Source organism: Lipotes vexillifer, unplaced genomic scaffold (genome assembly GCF_000442215.2).
Source record: "Lipotes vexillifer unplaced genomic scaffold, Lipotes_vexillifer_v1.1 scaffold39, whole genome shotgun sequence".
NCBI classification, from domain to species: domain Eukaryota; kingdom Metazoa; phylum Chordata; class Mammalia; order Artiodactyla; family Lipotidae; genus Lipotes; species Lipotes vexillifer.
Genome location: NW_006787038.1, coordinates 158,603 through 181,037, shown reverse-complemented (window position 1 = coordinate 181,037; position 22,435 = coordinate 158,603). Strand labels below are relative to the sequence as shown.

Sequence of the window (22,435 nt, the reverse complement as noted above, 5' to 3'; positions counted from 1 at the left end):
GCTGAACATGCAGGGTGATAGGGAAGCCCAGTGACCCAGGAGTGGTCAATGAGAAGCTAAGAAAGTGTCCCCTGGGGCAGGCCCTCCTGGACTCAGAAATAGACAGCCTTGGGCCCTGTCTGAAAGGGAACGCCAAGGTGAGTCTTCAAGTCCTTCCTTCAGTGAGTCAGTGGTGGACCTCATCTCACTGAGACCGATCCTTTAAGAAGACCCATCACGTTGTTTGGCTGCTTCGCTTGTTTACACTCCCAGAATAGTGTGGCTCAAAATACTGGGACTTGGCTTTTTTTTTTTTTTTTTTTTTTAATTGGCTAAAAGAGACATTGTTCTAGTGGGATTCAAGAATGGAAAAGAGCAGAGGATGTTTTTGTACTGTATGAGAATCCTTGACCACAAACTGCCTGTGCTGGTCTGCCCCATTTCTATGCTCCTTCTGTCTTAGACTCCCCTGCTGGTGACCCCTTGGCCTTGTCTTCCGTTTCCTGGTCTAGGGCACCTTTCTGGGGCTTGCTCTTTCCAGGATCTCTGTTTCAAACAGGCTGGCAGAAACCACTCAGGACTTAACTGGTCAATAGGTCAGGAGCCTGGGGATCATAATCTTCTAAATTGTGGAAGTTCCCCATTTTTCTTTTTGAATGGTCAAACTTTTATAATGTAAGGACTAATTTTCGTGCTGTGGCTGGTTAGCCCTTTGGCAAATTCTGGTCAGAACACAAATATATTTACGGTCACTTATTAGGTGCCATATTAAAAAATGTAACCCAAAAAAAATCCTATAGATCTGCTTAGGAGCTGTCTGTCAAAATAATAAGCAGTAATTGGTAGAACAGCAAAGGCTCCCTCCACCTCCCCCACCTTTTACTCATAGAAACTCAAGTAAAAGCTCCTTTTGTTTAGTAATAATAGTAAGGGGAGGGCATTGTATGTATTACTGGGAAACCAGGGTTGAGGATGACTCAGACAAACAGGAAGATGAAAGAGCCCCTATTATATGCCTTTGGTTTCTGCTCAGCATCTTCTGAGCTCTCTCAGCCTTGGGCTCATTCAGTTGTAACAGGCTCCTGGCATTTAACCTGGGAGGCTGTTTTGTTTAGTCCAGGGCTGTTTAAAATTTGACGCATACAAGCCATCAAAATCACTGTGAGTCAGCTTTTCAGGGAACCTATCTTTAACAATTTCAAGTTACCTTCAGTTTGTGTGATTCTAATTTTTTCTGGTCTGTCAGTTCCTTGAAGTGATTGATTTTTTTCTGGAATTCAGCAAACGTTTGGCTTTTTGAGTCAGGGTTAATTATAAAAGGCAGATTTCTTATTAAGTTGACAGTGTATGTTTTCCCTGTGGATGCATCTCCTGGCTGTGCCGCTCTTGAGTTTATCCTGCATATTGTGTCACATGGAAGCCTTCTGATGGCTGGCTGGACTTTTCAGGGGAGTCCTGCCTGCTTTGGGAAGAGCTCCCAAGAGATTATCTCTGGCTGAGGTTAGAACTGCTAAATGTATTGAGCACATTTGATCAGTGAGGGGCAACCAGAGGAAAGCTAATGGGCGAGACCACAAAGGAGGGAAAGAAAACAAGGATGTAGAAAGTTCCAGGCAAGGAGTATTGGAAACACCTATGGGAAGGGACACAGAGGAACTTTTGGAGGCAGGAAAGGGTGGATGTTTCCCTGGAGGATGTTTTGTTCATTTTGCCCCTCTTTTCAATGGCTTTTGGCCAGTAATTAAGAGGCTCTCTTTGACAAGTTTGTGAGGTTAGCTTGGTGTCCTTGGGCAGAGAAGTATGTATACCCACCATACGTAAGCACCTGACCTCTGGCTTGACTTCACTGGAGGATGATCTGTTTTCTGGTAGCTTCTGGAATTTTTTTCCCTCCTTCCTGATTTTCTCCTACTTGTTGACTGGATTATTGTTGTCTTTCCCAGGGAATTTGACTCTAGATGTTAGAGTACTGGAAGAGAACAGACAGAGCCTGATTCTGGCATGTAGACACAGACACCCCAGGTTCAAGTTAAGAGAGAACATAATCCCGAGCAATTCAGCAGTCATAGAGTATTCTAGAAATTCCTCTACTTCTCAGCCCATTCTCCCGCCTGGCGAATATGTCATCTACATGGCTAAACTGTTTTCCATAATCTCTCATAACCCTTTCTTTCAAAGAGCTTAATTCAGTTTACAAGTATCATTCAACAGCAGTCATAAACATTTATTGAGTGTCAGTTATATGCCTTATTAGTTTGAGTAATCTCTGTGAAAAATACTTTGAAATGAAAATTCAATGGTTAAGCAAGACTGGGGAGGGATGGCAGAGGCTTTCATTCCTGGGAAAGCCCCACTGTCTTTTGCACTTGTCTCTGAGTAGAGGCTGTTTGAGAATCCTGTAATTCTTTCTGCACACCTTTCTGGTCCTTGTGGCCAGTAATTTGTTCCATTGTGTGGATATACCGTGATATCTTCACTCACTGTCAATGGACATTTTGTATACCATATATATTGTTTGATTATTGTCTTTCTTCTCTCCATTACAATGTAAGCTTTATGAGGACAGTGATTTTTTTTTTATTGGGGTATAATTCATGTAACATAAAATTAATCATTTTAAAGCGAACAGTTCATTGGTATTTGGTATATTCACAATGTTGTGCAGCTACCACCTCTGTCTAGTTCTAAAACATTTTCATCATCCCAAAAGAAAACCCTGTACCTGTTAAGCAGTCCATCCCAGAGGGCAGTGGGGTTTTTTTGTGTCTTTTTTATACAATGTTTATTATTTTCCAGTTATAAAAATAACAGACTTATCATGTTAAAATACTGAAAATACAGAACTACAGAAAAGTGTACAATTTTATCTTAATTTTACAATAGAAGAAAGCCACTAGTATCTCAATCCTTTTTAGGGTTGCATTTACTTTTTTCAAAAATAGTTTTATTGAGATATAATTCACATACCATACGATTCACCCGTTTGAAGTGTACAGTTTAATGGCTTTTAGTATATTCACAGATCTATGCACCCATCATCACAGTCAATTTTAGAACATTTTGATCAGACAGTAATTTTTTTCCCCTTCTGTTCATCCTCATCTAGAACAGTGTTTGGCATATGGTAGGCACTCAAATAATATTTGTTGAATGAATAAAATGCATTAATGAGAATAAATCAGTTTAATCATTATTTAGCAAACATTTAATGAGTGGCTACAATGTGCTGACAACTAAGGGAGATAGAAAGTGGCACTAAGACACTGAACTCACCCTTGAGGAGAGGACAGTCGAGTGGTAATAGAAAACAAATACATAGGGAATTCCCTGGCGGTCCAGTTGTTAAGACTTGGGCTTCCACTGCCATTGACCCCGGTTTGATCCCTGGTCGGGGAACTGAGATCCCACAAGCTGCTCGGTGAGCAACAACAACCACAACAACCAAATACATAGATGTAAGGTGGGGCTTCCCTGGTGGTGCAGTGGTTAGGAGTCCGCCTGCCAATGCAGGCGACATGGGTTCCAGCCCTGGTCCGGGAAGATCCCACATGCCGCAGAGCAACTAAGCCCGTGCACCACAACTACTGAGCCCGCGCTTTAGAGCCCGTGAGCCACAACTACTGAGCCTGTGAGCCACGACTACTGAAGCCCATGCGCCTAGAGCCCATGCTGCGCAAGAAGAGAAGCCACCGCAATGAGAAGCTTGCACATCACAACAGAGAGTAGCCCCCGCTCGCCGCAACTAGAGAAAGCCCGCACAGAGCAATGAAGACCCAACACAACCAAAAATAAAATAAATAAATTAAAAAAAAAAGAAATAAGGTGAATGACCTCAGAGCAGTACAGAGAGGCCATTATGGAAATTCAGAGGAGGGTGATAACGCTGGAGTGGTTACTATTGTTACTTAAATAGTTATATGCTATACTGTTACTTCACCAGGGCTCCACTATCACATTCCATGTAGAACAGAAACCAGGCCCCTTTCAGTGTCCACCTCAGACATCAAAGATCTCCTTATAAAGCTGTCATCTATTAAGAACTTCAACATAAACTGTGAGAAAGGCACTTTAGGGAGTCTCTAGTGTACTAATAATTCTTGGAATCATGTGACTTCATTGTTATGAAGACTGAATGCTTTCTTATGCCTAATATATGTATTATGCAATCTTATAACAGCTTTTTAAAAAAAATTTTATTTTTGGTTGCATTGGGTCTTCATTGCTGTGTGTGGGCTTTCTCTAGTTGTGGTGAGCAGGGGCTACTATTTGTTGTAGTGCGCAGGTTTCTCATTGCGGTGGCTTCTCTTGTTGCCGAGCACGGGCTCTAGGCGCATGGGCTTCAGTGTTGTGGCTCGCGGGCTCCAGAGCACAGGCTCAGTAGTCGTGGCGCATGGGCTTAGTTGCTCTGCAGCATGTGGGATCTTCCTGCAGCAGGGCTCAAGCCCGTGTCCCCTGCATTGGCAGGTGGATTCTTAACCACTGCACCACCAGGGAAGTCCTAACAGCTTTTTTTTTTTAAATTGAAAATATACATCCTTTTGAGGGAGGGAGTGGTATGTGTTGAGTAAATTTCTTCCTTGTCCCATTATCCCTGATTCTTTAATGAGGCATTTATTGGAAACCTTCCCTCAGGAGGGTTTTTGCTTGGGATAGATAATGTAATGAAATTCTGCGGTGGTGGTGATGAGTGTGGCCTAGAGGCAGACTAGGGCAACTGCAGCAGTAATGTCAGCACTTCTCTCACATTTACTGCATGCTTCCACTGTGCTGAGTGCTTGATGTGCATTAATAACTCACTTAATCCTCACAGTGACCCTGTAAAGTAGATTGCGTTGTTATCCTCATTTTACAGGAGAGAAAACAGAGGCCCAGAGAAGTTAAATAACTTCTTTATTCTAAAGTCAGTGAGTGGTCGAGGCAGATTGGACCCTTAATGGTAACACTACGCTGTTCCCTTCCCCAGAGGGAATATAGCATTTAGACATTCTGTGCTGTGTCCATTCATTCTTTTAACAAGTAAGTGTAGATTTCCTGTTACGTGTCAGGCTCTGTGCTAGGGCTACAGAGGTGAACAACATGGCCCAGACCCTTGCCAGCCTGGAGTACATTGTAGTGGGAAGCTCGGAACGAGGAATAATGGGAAAATGTTATCAGAGATGGTGGGTGAGGAATGGAGGCTGTGGGCAAGGGTTGAGTAAATTGTCCATAGTGTGATCCAGGTAGAGGTGGATCTGAACCTAGCTCTTTCTTTCTTTTTTTTTTTTTTAACATCTTTATTGGAGTATAATTACTTTACGATGTTGTGTTAGTTTCTGCTGTACAACAAAGTGAATCAGCTATATGTATACATATATCCCCATATTCCCTCCCTCTTGAGCCTCCCTTCCACCCTCCCTATCCCACCCCTCTTCACAAAGCACTGAGCTGATCTCCCTGTGCTGTGCGGCTGCTTCCCACTAGCTATCTATTTTATTTGGTAGTGTATATATGTCCATGCCACTCTCACTTTGTCCCAACTTACCCTTCCCCCTCCCCGTATTCGCAAGTCCATTCTCTAGTAGGTCTGCGTCTCTGCTGTGTCACTAGGTTCATCAGTACCATTTTTCTAGATTCCATATATATGCATTAGCATATGGTATTTGTTTTTCTCTTTCTGACTTAGTTTACTCTGTATGACAGACTCTAGGTCCATCCATCTCATTACAAATAACTCAATTTCGTTATTTTTTATGACTGAGTAATATTCCATTGTATATATGTGCCACATCTTTATCCATTCATCTGTCGATGGACATTTAGTTTGCTTCCATATCCTGGCTATTGTAAATAGTGCTGCAGTGAACATTGTGGTACATGTATCTTTTTGAATAACGGTTTTCTGAGGGTATATGCCCAGTAGTGAGATTGCTGGGTCATATGGTAGTTCTATTTTTAGTTTTTTAAGGTACCTCCATACTGTTCTCCATAGTGGCTGTATCAATTTACATTCCCACCAACAGTGCAGGAGGGTTCCCTTTTCTCCACACCCTCTCCATTTATTGTTTCTAGAGTTTTTGATGATGGCCTAGCTCTTTCTTTTTAAAAAATTAAAAAAAATTTTCCATTGGAGTTTATTATAGGATATTGAATATAGTTCCCTGTGCTCAGCTCTCGTCTTCTGTCTAGCCTGGTGTTGTTACTGCTAGGTCCTAGAGCCTTTACCAGAGCTTGTGTCTGTTTTTATAGCTGGCCAGATATGGGTGTGCTATGCCACTTAAAAGGGGGCCTCCATCTTCTATCTGGAAGCTCCTTGGAAGAGTCCCTTGAGGATGACGTGGATCTTGAGGATGACTTGGTATTTCCAGTCTGTCCTCAGAATTCAGCATGGCTTTGGAAAGCTTTTTATGGAGATATAAATGGAGAGCTGAACTGGGTGAGTTGGGTGAAGTCAAAGAAACTGACCATGGTGCTAAAAATGACCCTTTTAAAAAAATTTATTTTGTGGGTCATCTCTACACAGAAACATTTCTCTTTCCTGCTAGAGGAGGAGGGGAGCTGCAGGCAGCGCTGTGAGGCTATGTGTCAGAAGGACCACTGGTAGTTAGAAGACATGGTAGGAGAATTCCTGACCTCTCAAGTAATGGAACTCTTTGGGGACACTGGAGTGGAAGAAAGTGATCTTTGCCCTTATCAAATGTGCTCCATGTGTTTGCAAGGCCCATCTTGTGACTTCAGCGGTCTTAAGAAAACATTTGATTGAGAAACAGTTGTTTTAACATGAAACTCTATTGACGCATACATGGATAAACACAAAAATATACACTCCTTTGAGGATAGAATGAAAGGTAATTTTCTGAGCTAGTTGGGTTGGGGGAAACAGGCTTACTAGAACTTTCTGGCAATAGGAGTTTGCTATTGGAATGGAACCTCCTTTGGTTTTGGACTTTAAAAATGGAGTGGCTACTGATCTGTATGACACTAAGTAAAATTCTGCCTGAAAATTAGGCCATGGCCTTAAATCATTGGCTGGAGTTTGAGTTCCCTCACTTTCCACTTCTCCTTTCCTTCCCACAGAAGAAGGAAAATGTTACCTAAATTTTATACTTGTGCTGGTCTAACATCATTAGGTCAGTGCCAGACACTAGAAGAAGCTTGATACATGTCTGTTGATTTGCAGACTGAAGAAAAAACACACAGCCTAAAAGCTGAGAATTATGTTTTACTCTGTGACCTTATTGAGGACTATAGCCTGGGCTACAGCCTCTTAGATGGCTCTGAGGAACTGTTTCATAGGGGTTAAGGGAGGAGCCAGGATATATGGGAGTTTTTGCTGGGAACCCCCCCCCCCAAAACCCTGTCGTCCAACATCAAAAGATTACTGCTAATCACAAAGAACAGACACCTCAAGTTAATGATTTTAGTGCTTTTCTGTGTATGGGAACATGCAAGAGTTTGGGCTCACTGAAATTATTCCTTTGATATACATCTTCACTATCTAGGGTCAGTATCTTGTTTTTCTCCATCCTGAATCCCCCTCAGGGTGAACCATGGGGGGAGGTGGGAAGGGGTGGCTGCAGTGACTGATGGCTTGATGGGGGCAACATTCGTTGTTTACCAGGATGGCAGGCAGCATTCTTTGTTTACTGAAATGGCAGGCAACTTTTTTTTTAATCTACAGATTAAATGAAGTAATCAAGTTTTAGTTTCCTTCTGGAATAGTGGTCCCAGTTCTGATAAGATCAAGAATCTGTTTTGGTTTCTTTGGGTTCTGTCTCTTCGTCTGAACTCAGGCAAAAACAGAATGAAAGGAGAATAACCCACAGACCATCACATAAAAGCAATTAGTGGGAACTTAACTTTGGGAATAATTTATTAATTTAGATTAATTTTAGAATCTCAGTGGAGAGAGATAAAATTGTCTTCGTTGGCTCAGGGGTGGGATTTATCATGAGCCTTAGGTTGTGGCGGGGAGCAGCCACGCTTCCCTTAGCCCTTTCCATTACTTTGGGGAAGGAGCTGATTTTTGCCCTCAGCTAAGGGAACACCATAAAAATTTAGAGGACTGTCTGATTGTCATTGGTACAAATCAGATCCTTTTCACCCAGAGAGACCAGAACTGAAAGGACCTCAGTGCGGAGCTTCTTTGCTTTGGAGTGTTTGCCGGTGTCTTTGGAGTTTAACTTGTAGTCTCTGTGCTCTGTTGAACTTTCTTCCTTCCAAGGCTTTTTACTTCAGTTTCTATCCCATCTCTTGCTTTTCCCTTCCAAGGCCTCCTCAGAACAAAGCCCATGTGGTCATTCTTCTTGGAATAATTCTCTGATAGCTAAGACGGAATTTCTTTCTTTTTTTTTTTAAATCTTTTTTTAAATTTATTTGTGGTACGCGGGCCTCTCACTGTTGTGGCCTCTCCCGTTGCGGAGCACAGGCTCCGGATGCGCAGGCTCAGCGGCCATGGCTCACGGGCCCAGGCGCTTCGCGGCATGTGGGATCTTCCCGGGCTGGGGCACGAACCCGTGTCCCCTGCATCGGCAGGCGGACTCTCAACTACTGTGCCACCAGGGAAGCCCGGAATTTCTTTTTTTTAAAAAATTCATTTACTTTATTTATTTTTGGCTGTGTTGGGTCTTCGTTGCCGCACACAGTCTTTTTTAGTTGAGGTGAGCGGGGGCTATTCTTCGTTGCGGTGTGCGGGCTTCTCATTGCGGTGGCTTCCCTTGTTGCAGGGCACAGGCTTCAGTAGTTGTGGCATGCAGGCTCAGTAGTTGTGGCACACAGGCTCTAGAGCTCAGGCTAAGTAGTTGTGGCACATGGGCTTAGTTGCTCTGCGGCATGTGGGATCTTCCCGGACCAGGGGTTGAACCCATGTTCCCTGCATTGGCAGGCAGATTCTTAACCACTGTACCACCAGGGAAGTTCCTAAGAAGGAATTTCTTGAGGGAGACTGTCATCATTCCCATTGCCTGCTTGGGGCAGAGGTTGACTTTGCACTGCTGTAAACTGCTTTGAACTCTGAATTGGAACAGTGGAGATGATCGAGTACTGTTACATTTCATTTTAGAAACTCTGCTTGGAACTCTACACAAAGTGAAAAGCTTTGTGGGTGAGACAGTGATAGAGAGAGGGGTGTACTGTTTGGTTTCTTCAAGATGGATATGATAGTAGATAGTACCTTGACTAAGAGTCAGCTATAAAGTCAGTATTAATAATACTATGTTGCTTTGCTTACCAGGAGTGGAAAGGAGCTATCAGGAGCAAGCAGTGAGATCTTTCATTTTCAGATAGAACAGTTTAGATCTCACCACATTGGCTACTTTAGTCCCTGAATGAGCAACTTCAGAGCCACAAGCAGGCCCGAGCCCGCTGCTGGTGCTGCTGCCGTGCCCCTGGAGGCTTTCCCAGTGGCCTCGTCTTTACAGATAATGAGTGATATTCATCAAGTGTCTACTGCTGCCAGGCGTTGTGCTGTGCCCTTTGTGTGCTTTATCATTTAGTCCTTTCAGTAGTATCTGTTATTATCTCATTTCCCTGAGGCTTCAGTAGTTAAGTAGCTTTTCCAAGGCCACATAGTGGCAAAGATAGGAGTGGAATTGGGTGTTTCTGACTTGCCTGAGGTCCACACAAGCTGGAGGAGGACTGAAGGCGGAGGTTGAGGAGGAGCGGCTTTGGGGTGTTGCTTCTGCTTTTGCTGTTATGTAAGGGCCGAGGACCATTTCCAACACGTCTCATTTCTCATTGCTGTGGCTTCTCTTGTTGTGGAGCATGGGCTCTAGGCACACGGGCTTCAGTAGTTGTGGCTCATGGACTCTAGAGCGCAGGCTCAGTAGTTGTGGTGGACGGACTCAGTTGCTCTGCGGCATGTGGGATCTTCCTGGACCAGGGATCGAGCCCGTGTCCCCTGCATTGGCAGGCGGATTCTTAACCACTGCGCCACCAGGGAAGCCCTTCTTATCTTTTCTTGACCTTCTCCTCCCCTGATTGAAAACCAGTCTCGCTGCCACCTAGGCTGTTCTCTTCTTCCTGGCTCAGGGGAAGATGCCCACAGGGTAAGGATGAATTGAATAGCGTAACAGGGAGCAAAATAATGTGAAATGCAGAAGGGAAAAATGAAGCATGGTTTCAGTTTGCCAGGCATTTTCTCATTTATCTGTTGATTTGATTAGCAGCCAATACCCAGTCAGGGGAGGCAAAGATGGTTATATCCTCATTTTACATGTGAAAAAGTGCTATCAGTGCATACTAAAAGATCATCTAGGGCTCCTTGGTAGAAAAATTGGCCTGAGGTTTGAGCTCCACCTCCCAGAATTCTTTGCACTGGACCCATCTGCACATGCCCAACACATGAACTTGTATGTTTAACATATCCCAGGACACCTGGTTCCAAAATAGTATCCCCAAATGCTGACTTGAATGAGCTATTTCTATATATTATGTATGTCATTTGGTGGTACTTAATCAATATGAATCTTGAGACACTTAATTCTGTACCTAACGGCTCCTACAGGCCCCTTTTCAGGTACCCACTCTTGAGTATCCTGGATAGCAGTTGTTATTTTTTGGGTAACAGATTCATGAAGGAGTAGATTTCCAGGGGAGAAAACTCCTAGGCTTAGTCTTCTTCCCCAGGACTGTTTCATGGCTCTTGCAGCAGGCCCTCTGACCTTATCTGACTCCTTGCTTATAGAGGTTTATGGAGATTTTGTTTTGTTTCTTTTGTGTCCAGCTTAGCAGCTTGGAACAAGGCTGACTGAGTGACACCAGTCCAGAATGGGCTGTTCTGTGTAACTTCTTGTTCCTCTCGGTTGCTTGGGAGATGAGTGAGCCCATTATCAAATGCTGCTGTGTGTTAAGCCCTGTGGAAGATACAAGGTGGAGAAAAGTGGTTAAAGTACCTAGCAAGGTGCCTGGCATTCATTCATTCAGTAACTAGATATTGAACTCCTCTTATGTGCCAGGCTGTGTCCGAAGTACTAGGGGTGTAAAGATAGACTCAGTTCTGCCCTCATGGATCTAGTGAAGGGCACTGTCACCACAGTGGGCATTCAGTAAATGAAATTATTAACATTATCATTAACATTAAGACTATTAATATAGCAGTAGTGATGTTATTAATAGAATTATGAGTGGTTTACCATCTTGATGAGTTATGAGAAATGAAGACATCATATTTTCACACCCAGTGGTCTGTCTACATTTCTCTAACTTCTCTTTATCAAACCAGCAGACTCTTGAGAATCAGGGTTCTGTGTGAGTGACTTATTGTGGGTGGTGTAGGCAGGATGCAACCAGGCCTCCAAAGGCCACTCCAGCCTGGCCCCCAGGGGAGCTCTGGCATGTGAGTGGCCTCATAGCTTTCGTGATGTTTGCAGCCATAGGTCATTTCCAAGGGTCACCCTCAGGGGCTGTAAACTCCCAGGTGATTTTGACTAACTCTAGTAGCCTGATAACCGGCCTCTGAAGAAGAGCTGCAGGTGTGAGCCTTTGGAACAAAAATACACACAGAAAAGATTTGGGACCTGGGGAATCCAGCCGGAGAACTGACAGGGCCCCTCTGATTATGACTTGTACTGTATCTGACTGTGAAAAGACCTTCAGGAAGGGATGGCCAGCCCTTCACTTCTGCCTTCCAGATTTTATGCACGTTCCTCTTTGGCCAACTCTAACCCAGAATCGTAGGGGGAAAGGGATTCTAGGAGATGTAGTTCCCAGCTGAACCGTGTTAATGACAGAACAATGACAGTGACAGTGACAATGACAGCAGTGTTTTTTCTCTTGTGGCTGGAGGATGCTAGGTGTAAAGGTTCATCACTCCTTTAGCTGGAATAGAACACTGCCTATTTGAATTAGGAGCTTTGACCCTGGGGTTCTAAGAGTTAGAGACCCTGAGCATCTTTCTGGAGCTGCAGTCTGGGATCTCACTGGCACCAGGTCTCTTCCTTCCTGGCATGACTTTTTTTTTTTTTAAAAGATTTATTTATTCATTCATTCATTCACACATTCATGCTGCGCCAGGTCTTAGTTGCAGCACATGGGATCTTCATTGTGGCATGAGGACTTCTTAGTTGCAGCATGCATGCGGGATCTAGTTCCCCGACCAGGGATTGAACCTCGGCCTCCTGTATTGGGAGTATGGAGTCTTACCCACTGGACCACCAGGGAAGTCCCCTGGCCTGACTTTTTACAAGGACTGCAGTGTTCTTTAAACTGTACAGAGGAATTATGGATGGATGAAATTTGACTAATAAGTTCTTCGTTTTTTTTAAACAGTTTTATTTAGATGTAATTCACATACCATGTATTTGTCATCCTTTTAAAGTATACAATTCTACAGTTCAGTGTTTTTAGTATATTTATAAATTAGCCCTTAGCACTAGCTAATTCCAGAACATTTTCATCACCCTGAATAGAAACCCTGTACCATTAGCAGTCACTCCCTATTCCTGCTTTCCCTAGCCTCTGGCAACCACTGACATACTTTCTGTCTCTATGAATTGGCCTGTTGTGGACATTTCATATAAATGGAATTATAGAATGTGTAACATTTTGTGTCCGGCTTCTTTCACTTAATATAATGTTTTTAAGGTTCATCCATGTTGTAGCATATATCAGTACTTCCTTTTTATGGTTGAATAATATTTCATTGTATGATATACCACATTTTATTTATCCATTCATCAGTTGATGGACATGTGGCTTGTTTCCACCTTTGGCTATTATGGATAATGCTGCTATGAACATTCATGTTCAAGTTTTGTGTGGACATGTGTTTTTAGTTCTCTTGGGTTTATACCTAGGAGTGGAACTACTGAGACATATGGTAAGTCTATGTTTCATTTTTTGAGTAGCTGGCATACTGTTTTCCAGAGTGGCTGTGCCATTTAACATTCTCACCAGCAGTGTATGAGCACTGAAATTTCTCCATATTCTCACCAAAACTTGCTATTATCTTTTTGATCATAGCCATCCTAGTGGGTGTGAAGGGATATCTCGTTGTGGTTTTGATTTGCATTTCCCTGATGACTATGGTGTTGAGCATCTTTTCATGTGCTTATTGACCATTTATATATCTTCTTTGGAGAAATGTCTTTGCAGATTTTTTGCTTAATATTTAATTAGGTTATTTTTTTCTTGTTGAGTTATAGGAATTATTTCTGTATTCTGGACCACTAGTCCCTTATCAGTTATGTGATTTGCAAATATTTTTCCCATTCTTTGGGTTGTCTTTTCACTTGATGGAATCCTTTGCAGAATAAAAGCTTTTAATTTTGATGAAGTTCATTTTATCTATTTTTTTCTTTTGTTGTATTGCTTTTGGTGTCATATCTAAGAAGCCATTGCCTAATCCATGGTCATAAAATTTCCTCCTATGTCTTCTTCTAAGAGTTTGTAGTTTTCGCTCTTTCATGACCACTAAGTTCTTATACTGACTGAGGCTTTAAAAGTTCCCGTTAGCTGTTTGCTAGGGGTAAGTGCTGGGTGAGAGGCCTTTATCCTGGGACTTCTTTTCCTTGCCACCTCGACAAGTCAATCAAGGGGCCCTGGGAAGCACTTGTTCTTCTTGCAGGTGTTTCTAGATATTTTACAGTTTCCATATTTCATTGTCTTTTTTGTTTTTTCCTTTTTTTGGGAAGGTAACGAATGAAGAGGACTTTATTAGGAAATTGGACTGCAAACCTGATCAGCATCTGAAAGTGGTTTCCATTTTTGGAAATACTGGGGATGGGAAGTCTCATACCCTCAACCACACTTTCTTTTATGGCCGGGAAGTCTTCAAAACCTCCCCTGCCCAGGAGTCCTGCACTGTGGGAGTGTGGGCAGCATATGACCCAGTCCACAAAGTAGCAGTGATAGACACAGAAGGGCTCTTGGGGGCTACAGTGAACCTAAGCCAGAGAACACGGCTGCTGCTTAAGGTCCTGGCCATCTCAGACCTCGTCATCTATCGAACTCACGCAGACCGGCTGCACAATGACCTCTTCAAGTTCCTTGGGGACGCCTCAGAAGCTTACCTGAAGCACTTCACCAAGGAGCTCAAGGCTACCACTGCCCGCTGTGGCCTGGATGTCCCCCTGTCCACCCTGGGCCCTGCTGTTATCATTTTCCACGAGACTGTGCACACTCAGCTGCTAGGCTCTGGTGAGTAGATGGGGTACTGTGTCACACATTGACCTTCCTGGGTACACTGGGCTGCAGTAGCAACTTGGTGGTGGTAGATTGCCCAGAAAAATTTCTGCTTGGGCAAGACATAAGGAAGTGTCTCAAGAGGGATGGAGTGATTAACCACGTCAGAATCTGCTCATGATCAGGATGTGGATTGAGAATTGCCTGTTGGCTTTGGCGGTTTAGAGTCCTTGGGAATCTGGATAAGACTGTTTCCCAGGGATGGTGGGCATGAAAGCCTAATCAGAGTGGGATCAAGAGAACAGAAGGAGAAAACTTAAGGTAGTATATTCACCTCTTTCAAAGAGTTCTTTCTATAAAGGGAAGCAGACAAATGAAGTGATAGCTGGAGGCTGATTTGGGACTTCAAGGAGTTTTCCCTTTTTAAAAATTTAAGATGTGAGGTATTGCAGATACTTGTGTACTGATGGGAATGATTCACTAGAAAAGAAGAACTGCAGATGTAAGAGAGAGAGCAGGAGTGATGTACAGGTGGAGGGTTGACCTTAGGGGCATGGACAGTTCATCCATAACGGCAGAAGAGAAGATAGATTATATGGACATGGTTACTGGTAAGTAGGTAGATGTGGTGGATGTGTGTGTGGAAGTTGTCTTATTGTTTCTGTTTTCTTAAAGAAATGGGAAGCAAGAGCATCACCTGAGTGGGAGGATGAGGGAGCAGGTGCAGTGACAGTGATTGCATGCAGGTAGGACGGTAGTGTTTTAGGGTAGGTCCCCTAAAACAGTTACGTTATTTACATTCATTCAGTCCACAAAGTCTATTAAGTGCACAATGTCATGTGCTGAGCACTGGGGCCCCAAGCTGAAAAACAAAAAACAGTTCCCACCCTCGAATAGCTGGTAGTCTAGTTGGAGAGACCACACGTGTTCTGTTCTGTGGTGGATGTAGGTCCTGGAGCTGTGAGAATGCAGAAGAGGGACGCTTTACACCTCCTTATGGGATCTAGGAAAGAGGAGGTGACATTTGAACTCTAGAGACTCGGCTAGATAGAGGAGGGGAGTAAGGATGCTCCAGAAAGAGCAAACCCCTAGTATTTTGAAGAGCTCATTGTGTCCAGGGAACTGTAGGTAGTTGTACAGTGAGTTCCTGGATTCCATTCTCACCCCCTTCAATGCATCCTCCACAAAGCATGGGGAGTGATTTTTTTAAAAGCTTAATTTATAATTTAGATCATGTCATACTCTTGCTTCCAACCTGCCAATAGCTTTCCACTAAATCAAAATAAAATCCAGGGCTTCCCTGGTGGCACACTGGTTAAGAAGCTGCCTGCCAGTGTAGATGACACGGGTTTGAGCCCTGGTCCGGGAAGATCCCACATGCTGCGGAGCAACTAAGCCCGTGCGCCATAACTACTGAGCCTGTGCTCTAGAGCCCATGAGCCACAACTACTGAGCCCATGTGCCACAACTACTGGAGCCCGTGCTCCGCAACAAGAGAAGCCACCGCAATGAGAAGCCTGTGCACCACGACAAAGAGTAGCCCCCACTCACCTCAACTAGAGAAAGCCTGCGCACAGCAACGAAGACCCAATGCAGACAAAAATAAATAAATAAAAATCCAGGACTTCCCTGGTGGCACAGTGGTTAAGAATCCGCCTGCCAATGCAGGGCACATGGGTTCGAGCCTCGGTCCGGGAAGATCCCACATGCCGTGGAGCAACTAAGCCCGTGCGCAGCTACTGAGCCTGAGCTCTAGAGCCCACAAACCACAACTGCTGAGCCCGCATGCCACATCTACTGAATCCCGCATGCCTAGAGCCTGTGCTCCACAACAAAATAAGCCACTGCAATGAGAAGCCTGCGCACCGCAACGAAGAGTAGCCCCCGCTCGCTGCAACTAGAGAAAGCCCATGCGCAGCAGTGAAGACCCAAAACAGCAAAAAAAAAAAAAAAAAAAAAAAAAAAAAAAATCTAAACTCCTAATTACGGTGTCCTCACTCTACCTCCTGCCTCTGTTTCTGAACTCTTTCTCTAGTTACCCCCTTTCACTCTCTCCACTAGCTATACCAGCCTTTTCTCTGTTCCCATCTTTGCATATGCTACTCTGTCTGCCTGGAACAGTCTTTCCCCAGTTAGCCATCCTCTCTCAGATTCATCTCAGCTCTCACCCCATCGGAGCCTTTCCCAAGTGTCTCCTTTAAAGTGGTCCTTCCTGCACCCTGGTGGTCACAGTCTTACTGCATCACCTTGTTCATGTGCATCAGGGCACCCGTCGCTGTCTGAAATCATCCTGTTTGTTTGCTTACTTGTTTTTGGCCTTTTCCCCTTGGAATGGAAACTCCATGAAGGCAGGAACCTTGCCTGTCTTATTCACTGCTGCCTTTGAAGAGCCTGGATGAGTGTTTGACACACAGTAGGCTCTCATCAGATATTTGCTGAATGAAGGGGCTCAGTGTGTCTGAAGCATAGATGGTGTGGGAGGGAGTAGTGGACATACTCACGGATCAGATCATGTGTGGATGGCCTTGATTTAGGTCACAAGTTTGACAAGAGCCCCTGAAGGATTTTAAGCAGGGAGTTACGTGATCAGATCTGTATTTTCAAAAGATCCCCTGAGGCCTTTTGCAGGATGAACTAGAGAGGCATGCCTGGAGGCAGGGAGATGGCCAGAAGGTTATCACCGAACTAGGTGAGGAGAGATGGGGCCTGAGCCAGGGCAGGGGCAGTAGGTGGGAAGTGGACAGTCTGGGACTGTATTAAGGAGTTAGAATCTGAAGGACCTGGGTCTAGTGGGAAGATGAGAAATCTAAATATTCCGGAACGGAAGAAGAGCCTCATTAGCATGTGACTCTGAGATAAGGAGAGGGGGTTGGAAATGCTGACTTTAGGATGCCTCCTGTGATCAGCATTTTTATGCCACTTTGGATCTTTACAGCTTTGGTGAGGGGAAAGTCTAACTTCCAGTTCAAGATTTTGAAATAACTAGCCTTTCAAAAGTAACTTTTTTTTTGGCTGTGTGCCATGCACTATGCTAGGTGTTTGTTTATTTATTTGTTTTTAAAAAAGTAAATGCTGAGGGCTTCCCTGGTGGCGCAGTGGTTAAGAATCCACCTGCCAATGCAGGGGACATGGGTTCGAACCCTGGTCTGGGAAGATCCCACATGTTGCGGAGCAACTAAGCCCATGTGCCACAACTACTGAGCCCGCGCTCTAGAGCTCGTGCTCCCAACAAGAGAAGCCACCGCGGTGAGAAGCCCGCACACTGCAACGAAGAGTAGCCCTCGCTTGCTGCAACTAGAGAAAGCCCACACGCAGCAACGGAGACCCAACACAGCCAAAAAAACAAAAAAAAACAAAAAAACTGAATAACAAAAATAACATTAAAAAATATTTTTGAGAATTTATTTTTTAAATTTATTTTTATTTTTTGGCTGCGATACACAGCATTGTGGAATCTTAGTTCCCTGACCAGGGATGGAACCTGCACCCCCTGCAGTGGAAGTGTGGAGTCTTAACCACTCGACTGCCAGGGAAGTCCCAACATTTTCTAAAAATAAATGCTAACTTTAGATATCTTTGTTATTCAGCTCAGTCAACAGCAGCCATATTTTACAGATGAAGAAACTGAACTCAGCTTAGGTTATGTAACCAAGGAGGTTCCAGCTATCAGGTTGCAAAATTGGGATTCAAAACAAGGTCTCTAACTCCTAAATCCAGAGTTGTTTCTAGAATACCATCACTGTTTCCTGAAACCTTGAGATGGAACCAAGACAGCCAGAGTTTATGCAGGGTAGGAGAGGTACCAAAATTGTGGGCAAATTGATAATTACATATTTCTCTGTCTTGTAGACTTTTGGATTTTGTTAGATCCTGGTCTTTTTCTGGACAGAGGATTCCTAGGTGGGAGTTAGTAGGCAAATGAATTATCTCTGTTTTACAAACGAGCAGACCAAGCTCCCATAATCATTTGGGAGCGATTACTTGTTCAGGGACAAGCTGTAAGCTGATGGTGGTCAGGCTTCTGGGTGCCTTTGGGAGAAGTCACTTGCTGATGGGCTGCTCCTTCAAGAGTGACTCACAGGGGCTTCCCTGGTGGCGCAGTGCTGAGAGTCCGCAGGGACAAGCTGTAAGCTGATGGTGGTCAGGCTTCTGGGTGCCTTTGGGAGAAGTCACTTGCTGATGGGCTGCTCCTTCAAGAGTGACTCACAGGGGCTTCCCTGGTGGCGCAGTGCTTGAGAGTCCGCCTGCTGATGCAGGAGACGCGGGTTCGTGCCCCGTTTCGGGAAGATCCCACATGCCGCGGAGCGGCTGGGCCCGTGAGCCATGGCCACTGAGCCTGCGCGTCCGGAGCCTGTGCTCCGCAAATGGGAGAGGCCACAAAAGTGAGAGGCCCGCATAACGCAAGGAAAAAAAAAAAATAAAAAAAAAAAGAGTGACTCACAGGAAGAGTTCAGGAGGAGACGGCGTTAGGGATTGACTGCAGAATTTTGGCTACTTCTCTTTGATGACTGTACCTTTAAATATGAGCTAAAGCCACATTTCCAGTGTTAATTGGAGTGATTTTGTTGTTAAAGTATTAAAGGAAATTAAAAAGTCCTTCCAAGTTTTATCTCCAAAATATTTATTGCATCTGTTTATACTGCTACTCCCCAAATTTCTGGATAAATGTTGGTGAAACTATGGGGAGGCTTATACCCTCACACGTTGGCAGTTTGTCCACAGCTTCACCAGCATAAGACCAGCACTTTCAAAGTAGCTATTTATTTTAAATGTTCGTTCGTAGGTGACTGGTGGAAGACGTCCGTAGAATAGAAGACTGTGTAGCTGTTAAAAAAGAATAAGGAATGTCTCAGAGTATAACATGACAAGGACACATATTTACAGTATGTTATTAAGTGATGAAAGCAAGTTGCATAAATGTGTTGGTAATTGAGTAAGAAAAGAAAGTCTGAAAGGGTAAACATTGGCCTGTAGTTACCTTTGACGAGGAGGAGGAGGGAGCAGAGGATGTACATTTCTTTCCTTTTATGCTTTGACATGTTTGGATTTTTTCTTTTTAAATAAATTTATTATTTCTTTTGGCTGTGTTGGGTCTTCGTTGCTGCATGCAGACTTTCTCTAGTTGCGGCGAGCGGGGCCTACTCTTCGTTATGGTGTGTGGGCTTCTCATTGCGGTGGCTTGTCTGTTGCGGAGCATGGGCTCTAGGTGCGTGGGTTTCATTAGTTGTGGCACACATGCTCAGTAGTTGTGGCTTACAGACTCTAGAGCTCAGGCTCAGTAGTTGTGGTGCACAGGCTTAGTTGCTCTGTGGCATGTGGGATCTTCCCAGACCAGGGATTGGACCCTTGTCCCCTGCGTTGGCAGGCGGATTCTTAACCACTGAGCCACCAGGGAAGTCCATGTTTGGAGTTTTTACAGTGAGCACATTTTTTTTAAAAAGGCACTTCCTTGAAATGTAACATACATACCAAAGAGTGCACATTATATCAAAAGTGTATATGTGATGCATTTTCACAAGCTGAGCATATAAGTGAATTCAGTACTAGATCATGACACACCAGCACCCACGTCCCAGCTTGTGCTCCCTTCTAGGCAAAGGTAACCTGAATTCCAACAGCATAGATCAGTTCTGCCTGTTTATGTACTTTATATTTACGGAGTCAGACTATATATCCCTTTAATAATGAAAGACAGGCGACTTTTTTTTTTTCTTTTAAAGAGAGACCACTGTTCACGTACCTGTTTCTGCTTGTCCAGATCACCCCTCTGAGGTGCCCGAGAAGCTCATCCAGGACCGGTTCCGGAAGCTGGGCCGCTTCCCTGAAGCCTTCAGTTCTATTCATTACAAGGGAACGAGGACATACAATCCTCCCACAGACTTTTCTGGTCTTCGACGTGCTTTGGAGCAACAACTAGAGAATAACACTACCCGTTCTCCCCGGCACCCGGGGGTCATCTTCAAAGCCCTGAAGGTCAGTTGGCTTCTGCCCCGAGTGCTTCTCATTGGGGTACCAGTGGGTGGTAAGAACACTCAATTCTCCAGCTTTTGTCAATGCCGGTGATTAGAAATCTGGGCTTGAAAGAGAGGATATATGAAAGGAAGGGCATGAGTAGAGTTTGCACCTGTTGAATGGCCTCATCTTGCCAGGAACACAAGTACGGAGGAATCTTGGATGATAGTTAAAAGATGACAGGTCCTCATCTTGGAGAAAAACCTTATTTTACCATTCTTTATAAGGAATTCATCAAATCAATTCCTGCCAGTTCTGCTTCCTTTTTTGCAGTTTGCTTTGTGTATACCTCTGTGTCACCATGCCTGCAGACTGAGTACAGAGGAGCAGGGAGGGAGCAGGGCCTTTGGGGCAGTGCTGGGAGTGGGGGATTTGGAGAAGGGACAGCAAGTGCGGACATGAAGACTTGAGCTAGGGATTTGAGGGTGCCCTGATGGTTAGGGCATAGAGCCTGAGACTGGAAGGGATAGGAGGAGCGCTTTTGCGTAAAGCTAGGTCAGCCTTGTTTACCCAGCAACAGACTTTGGGCATATGCTGATTTGCTTAATCCATTGAGTTTAAAAAGTTTGTAGTGGGACATAATGTAAACAATTTATGAATCTGGGTAAATTATATATGGGAGTTCCTTGTACTATTCTTGCAACTTTTCTACGAGTTTGAAATTATATCAAAATGAAAAGTTAAAAAGAGAAAGGGGGGATGGTGGATGAAAAGTTACCCCTCAAAAATGGTTTATGGTTTTTGCATAGTGCTTGGTAAAGGCTGGGTGTTTGTATCCTCCCAAAATTCATATGTTGAAATCCTAACGCCCAATGTGATGGAGGGCTTTTGGGAGGTGATTGGGTCATCAAGATGGAGCCCTCATAAGTGACATTATAAAAGTGCTCTTATAAAAGAAGCCCCCCCCCCAAAAAAAAAAATAAAAGAAGCCCCAGAGTGGGATAGGAAGGGAGACGTGAGAGGGAGGGGATATGGGGATATATGTATACATATGGCTGATTAACTCTGTTATACAGCAGAAACTAACACAACATTGTAAAGCAACTATACTCCAACAAAGGTGTTAAAAAAAAATAAAAAGAAGAAGCCCCAGAGAGCTCCCTAGCCCCTTCCACCGAGAGAGGACACAGTGAGAAGGCACCATCTGTGAACCAGAAAGCAGGCCCTCACTGGAAGGCCACCATGCTGGCACCCTGATCTTGGACTTCCAGCCTGCAGAACTGTGGGGAATAAATTTCTGTTGTTAATAATCTACCCAGTCTGTGGTATTTTGTTATAGCAGCCTGAATGGACTATAAAAGCTTGGGCTTTGGAGTCAGACAGACTTGTGTTGGAATCCCATTTCTGCCATTTACCTGCTGCTTGGTCTTAGGAAATTAGTTTGTCTTTCGTTTATTCATTCATTCAACAAATAAATGAGTGAATCTTTGTGCCAGGTAGAGTTTCAGGTGCTGGGAATACAGTGGAAAATAAGATAGACAACAATCCTTGCCCTTATTGTACTTCTTCAGACGTTTTTCCTCGTTTGTAAAAAAGGGGCAATAGTAGGATGTTCCTAATGAAGTTGAGGAGGGGATTAAATGAGAACGCATACTTTAAGAAGCAAAGTACTTGGTATATAGTAAGTGTTCCATAAGTGTCAACTAATGTGAATAATGTTAAGGGAAAAAAACTATGAAAAATGATTATATTTGAATAATTCATGAAATACATATTTCTAATTAGAATTTGAGGTTAAAGTATACTTAGATTTATTGGCTAGTGTCCATGTAATGGCTCAAAGGTAGTCAAGTGGAAGATTACACCCAAGTATTGCAAGCATTCTTAAAAGAGGCCAAATCCATGCTATGTTATACAAAGGGCTGTAAAATCTGATAACTATGAATACTGACGACTAGGCCAATGGCTGGATTATAGAGTTCCTTAGGTTTTCTCAAAGCTAACCCAGCTTAAAGTTTAAATAAGACCTTCAGGGACACTGAGTGCTCTAAGCAGTAGTTAATGGTCAGGGATTCTACCCTTAGGTGTTTTGGATGCCCTACTCCAGGCCAGTTTGTTAGGTACTTTAAAAAAAAAAAAAAAAAAATTATTTATTTATATATGGCTACATTGGGTCTTCGTTGCTATGCGCAGGCTTTCTCTAGTTGTGGCAAGTGGGGGCTACTCTTTGTTGCGGTGCGCAGGCTTCTCATTGCGGTGGCTTCTCATTGTGGAGCACGGGCTCTAGGCACGCGGGCTTCAGTAGTTGTGGCACGCATGCTCAGTAGTTGTGGCTCGCGGGCTCTAGAGCACAGGCTCAGTAGTTGTGGTGTGTGGGCTTAGTTGCTCTGTGGCATGTGGGATCTTC

The 22,435-nt window shown here is 43.9% G+C and overlaps 1 protein-coding gene across 2 annotated transcripts in view; it reads left to right on the top strand.

Moving 5' to 3' along the window:
• The window catches only part of ZFYVE1 (zinc finger FYVE-type containing 1), a 48,372-nt gene that overhangs the window by 8,665 nt on the left and 17,272 nt on the right, over nucleotides 1-22,435 (top strand). For both annotated transcript variants that reach the window (XM_007459695.1, XM_007459696.1), the window contains 2 exons: nucleotides 13,587-14,091; nucleotides 19,835-20,049. In XM_007459695.1, the coding sequence (XP_007459757.1) occupies nucleotides 13,587-14,091; nucleotides 19,835-20,049 (720 nt within the window). The remainder of the gene's footprint in view (nucleotides 1-13,586; nucleotides 14,092-19,834; nucleotides 20,050-22,435) is intronic.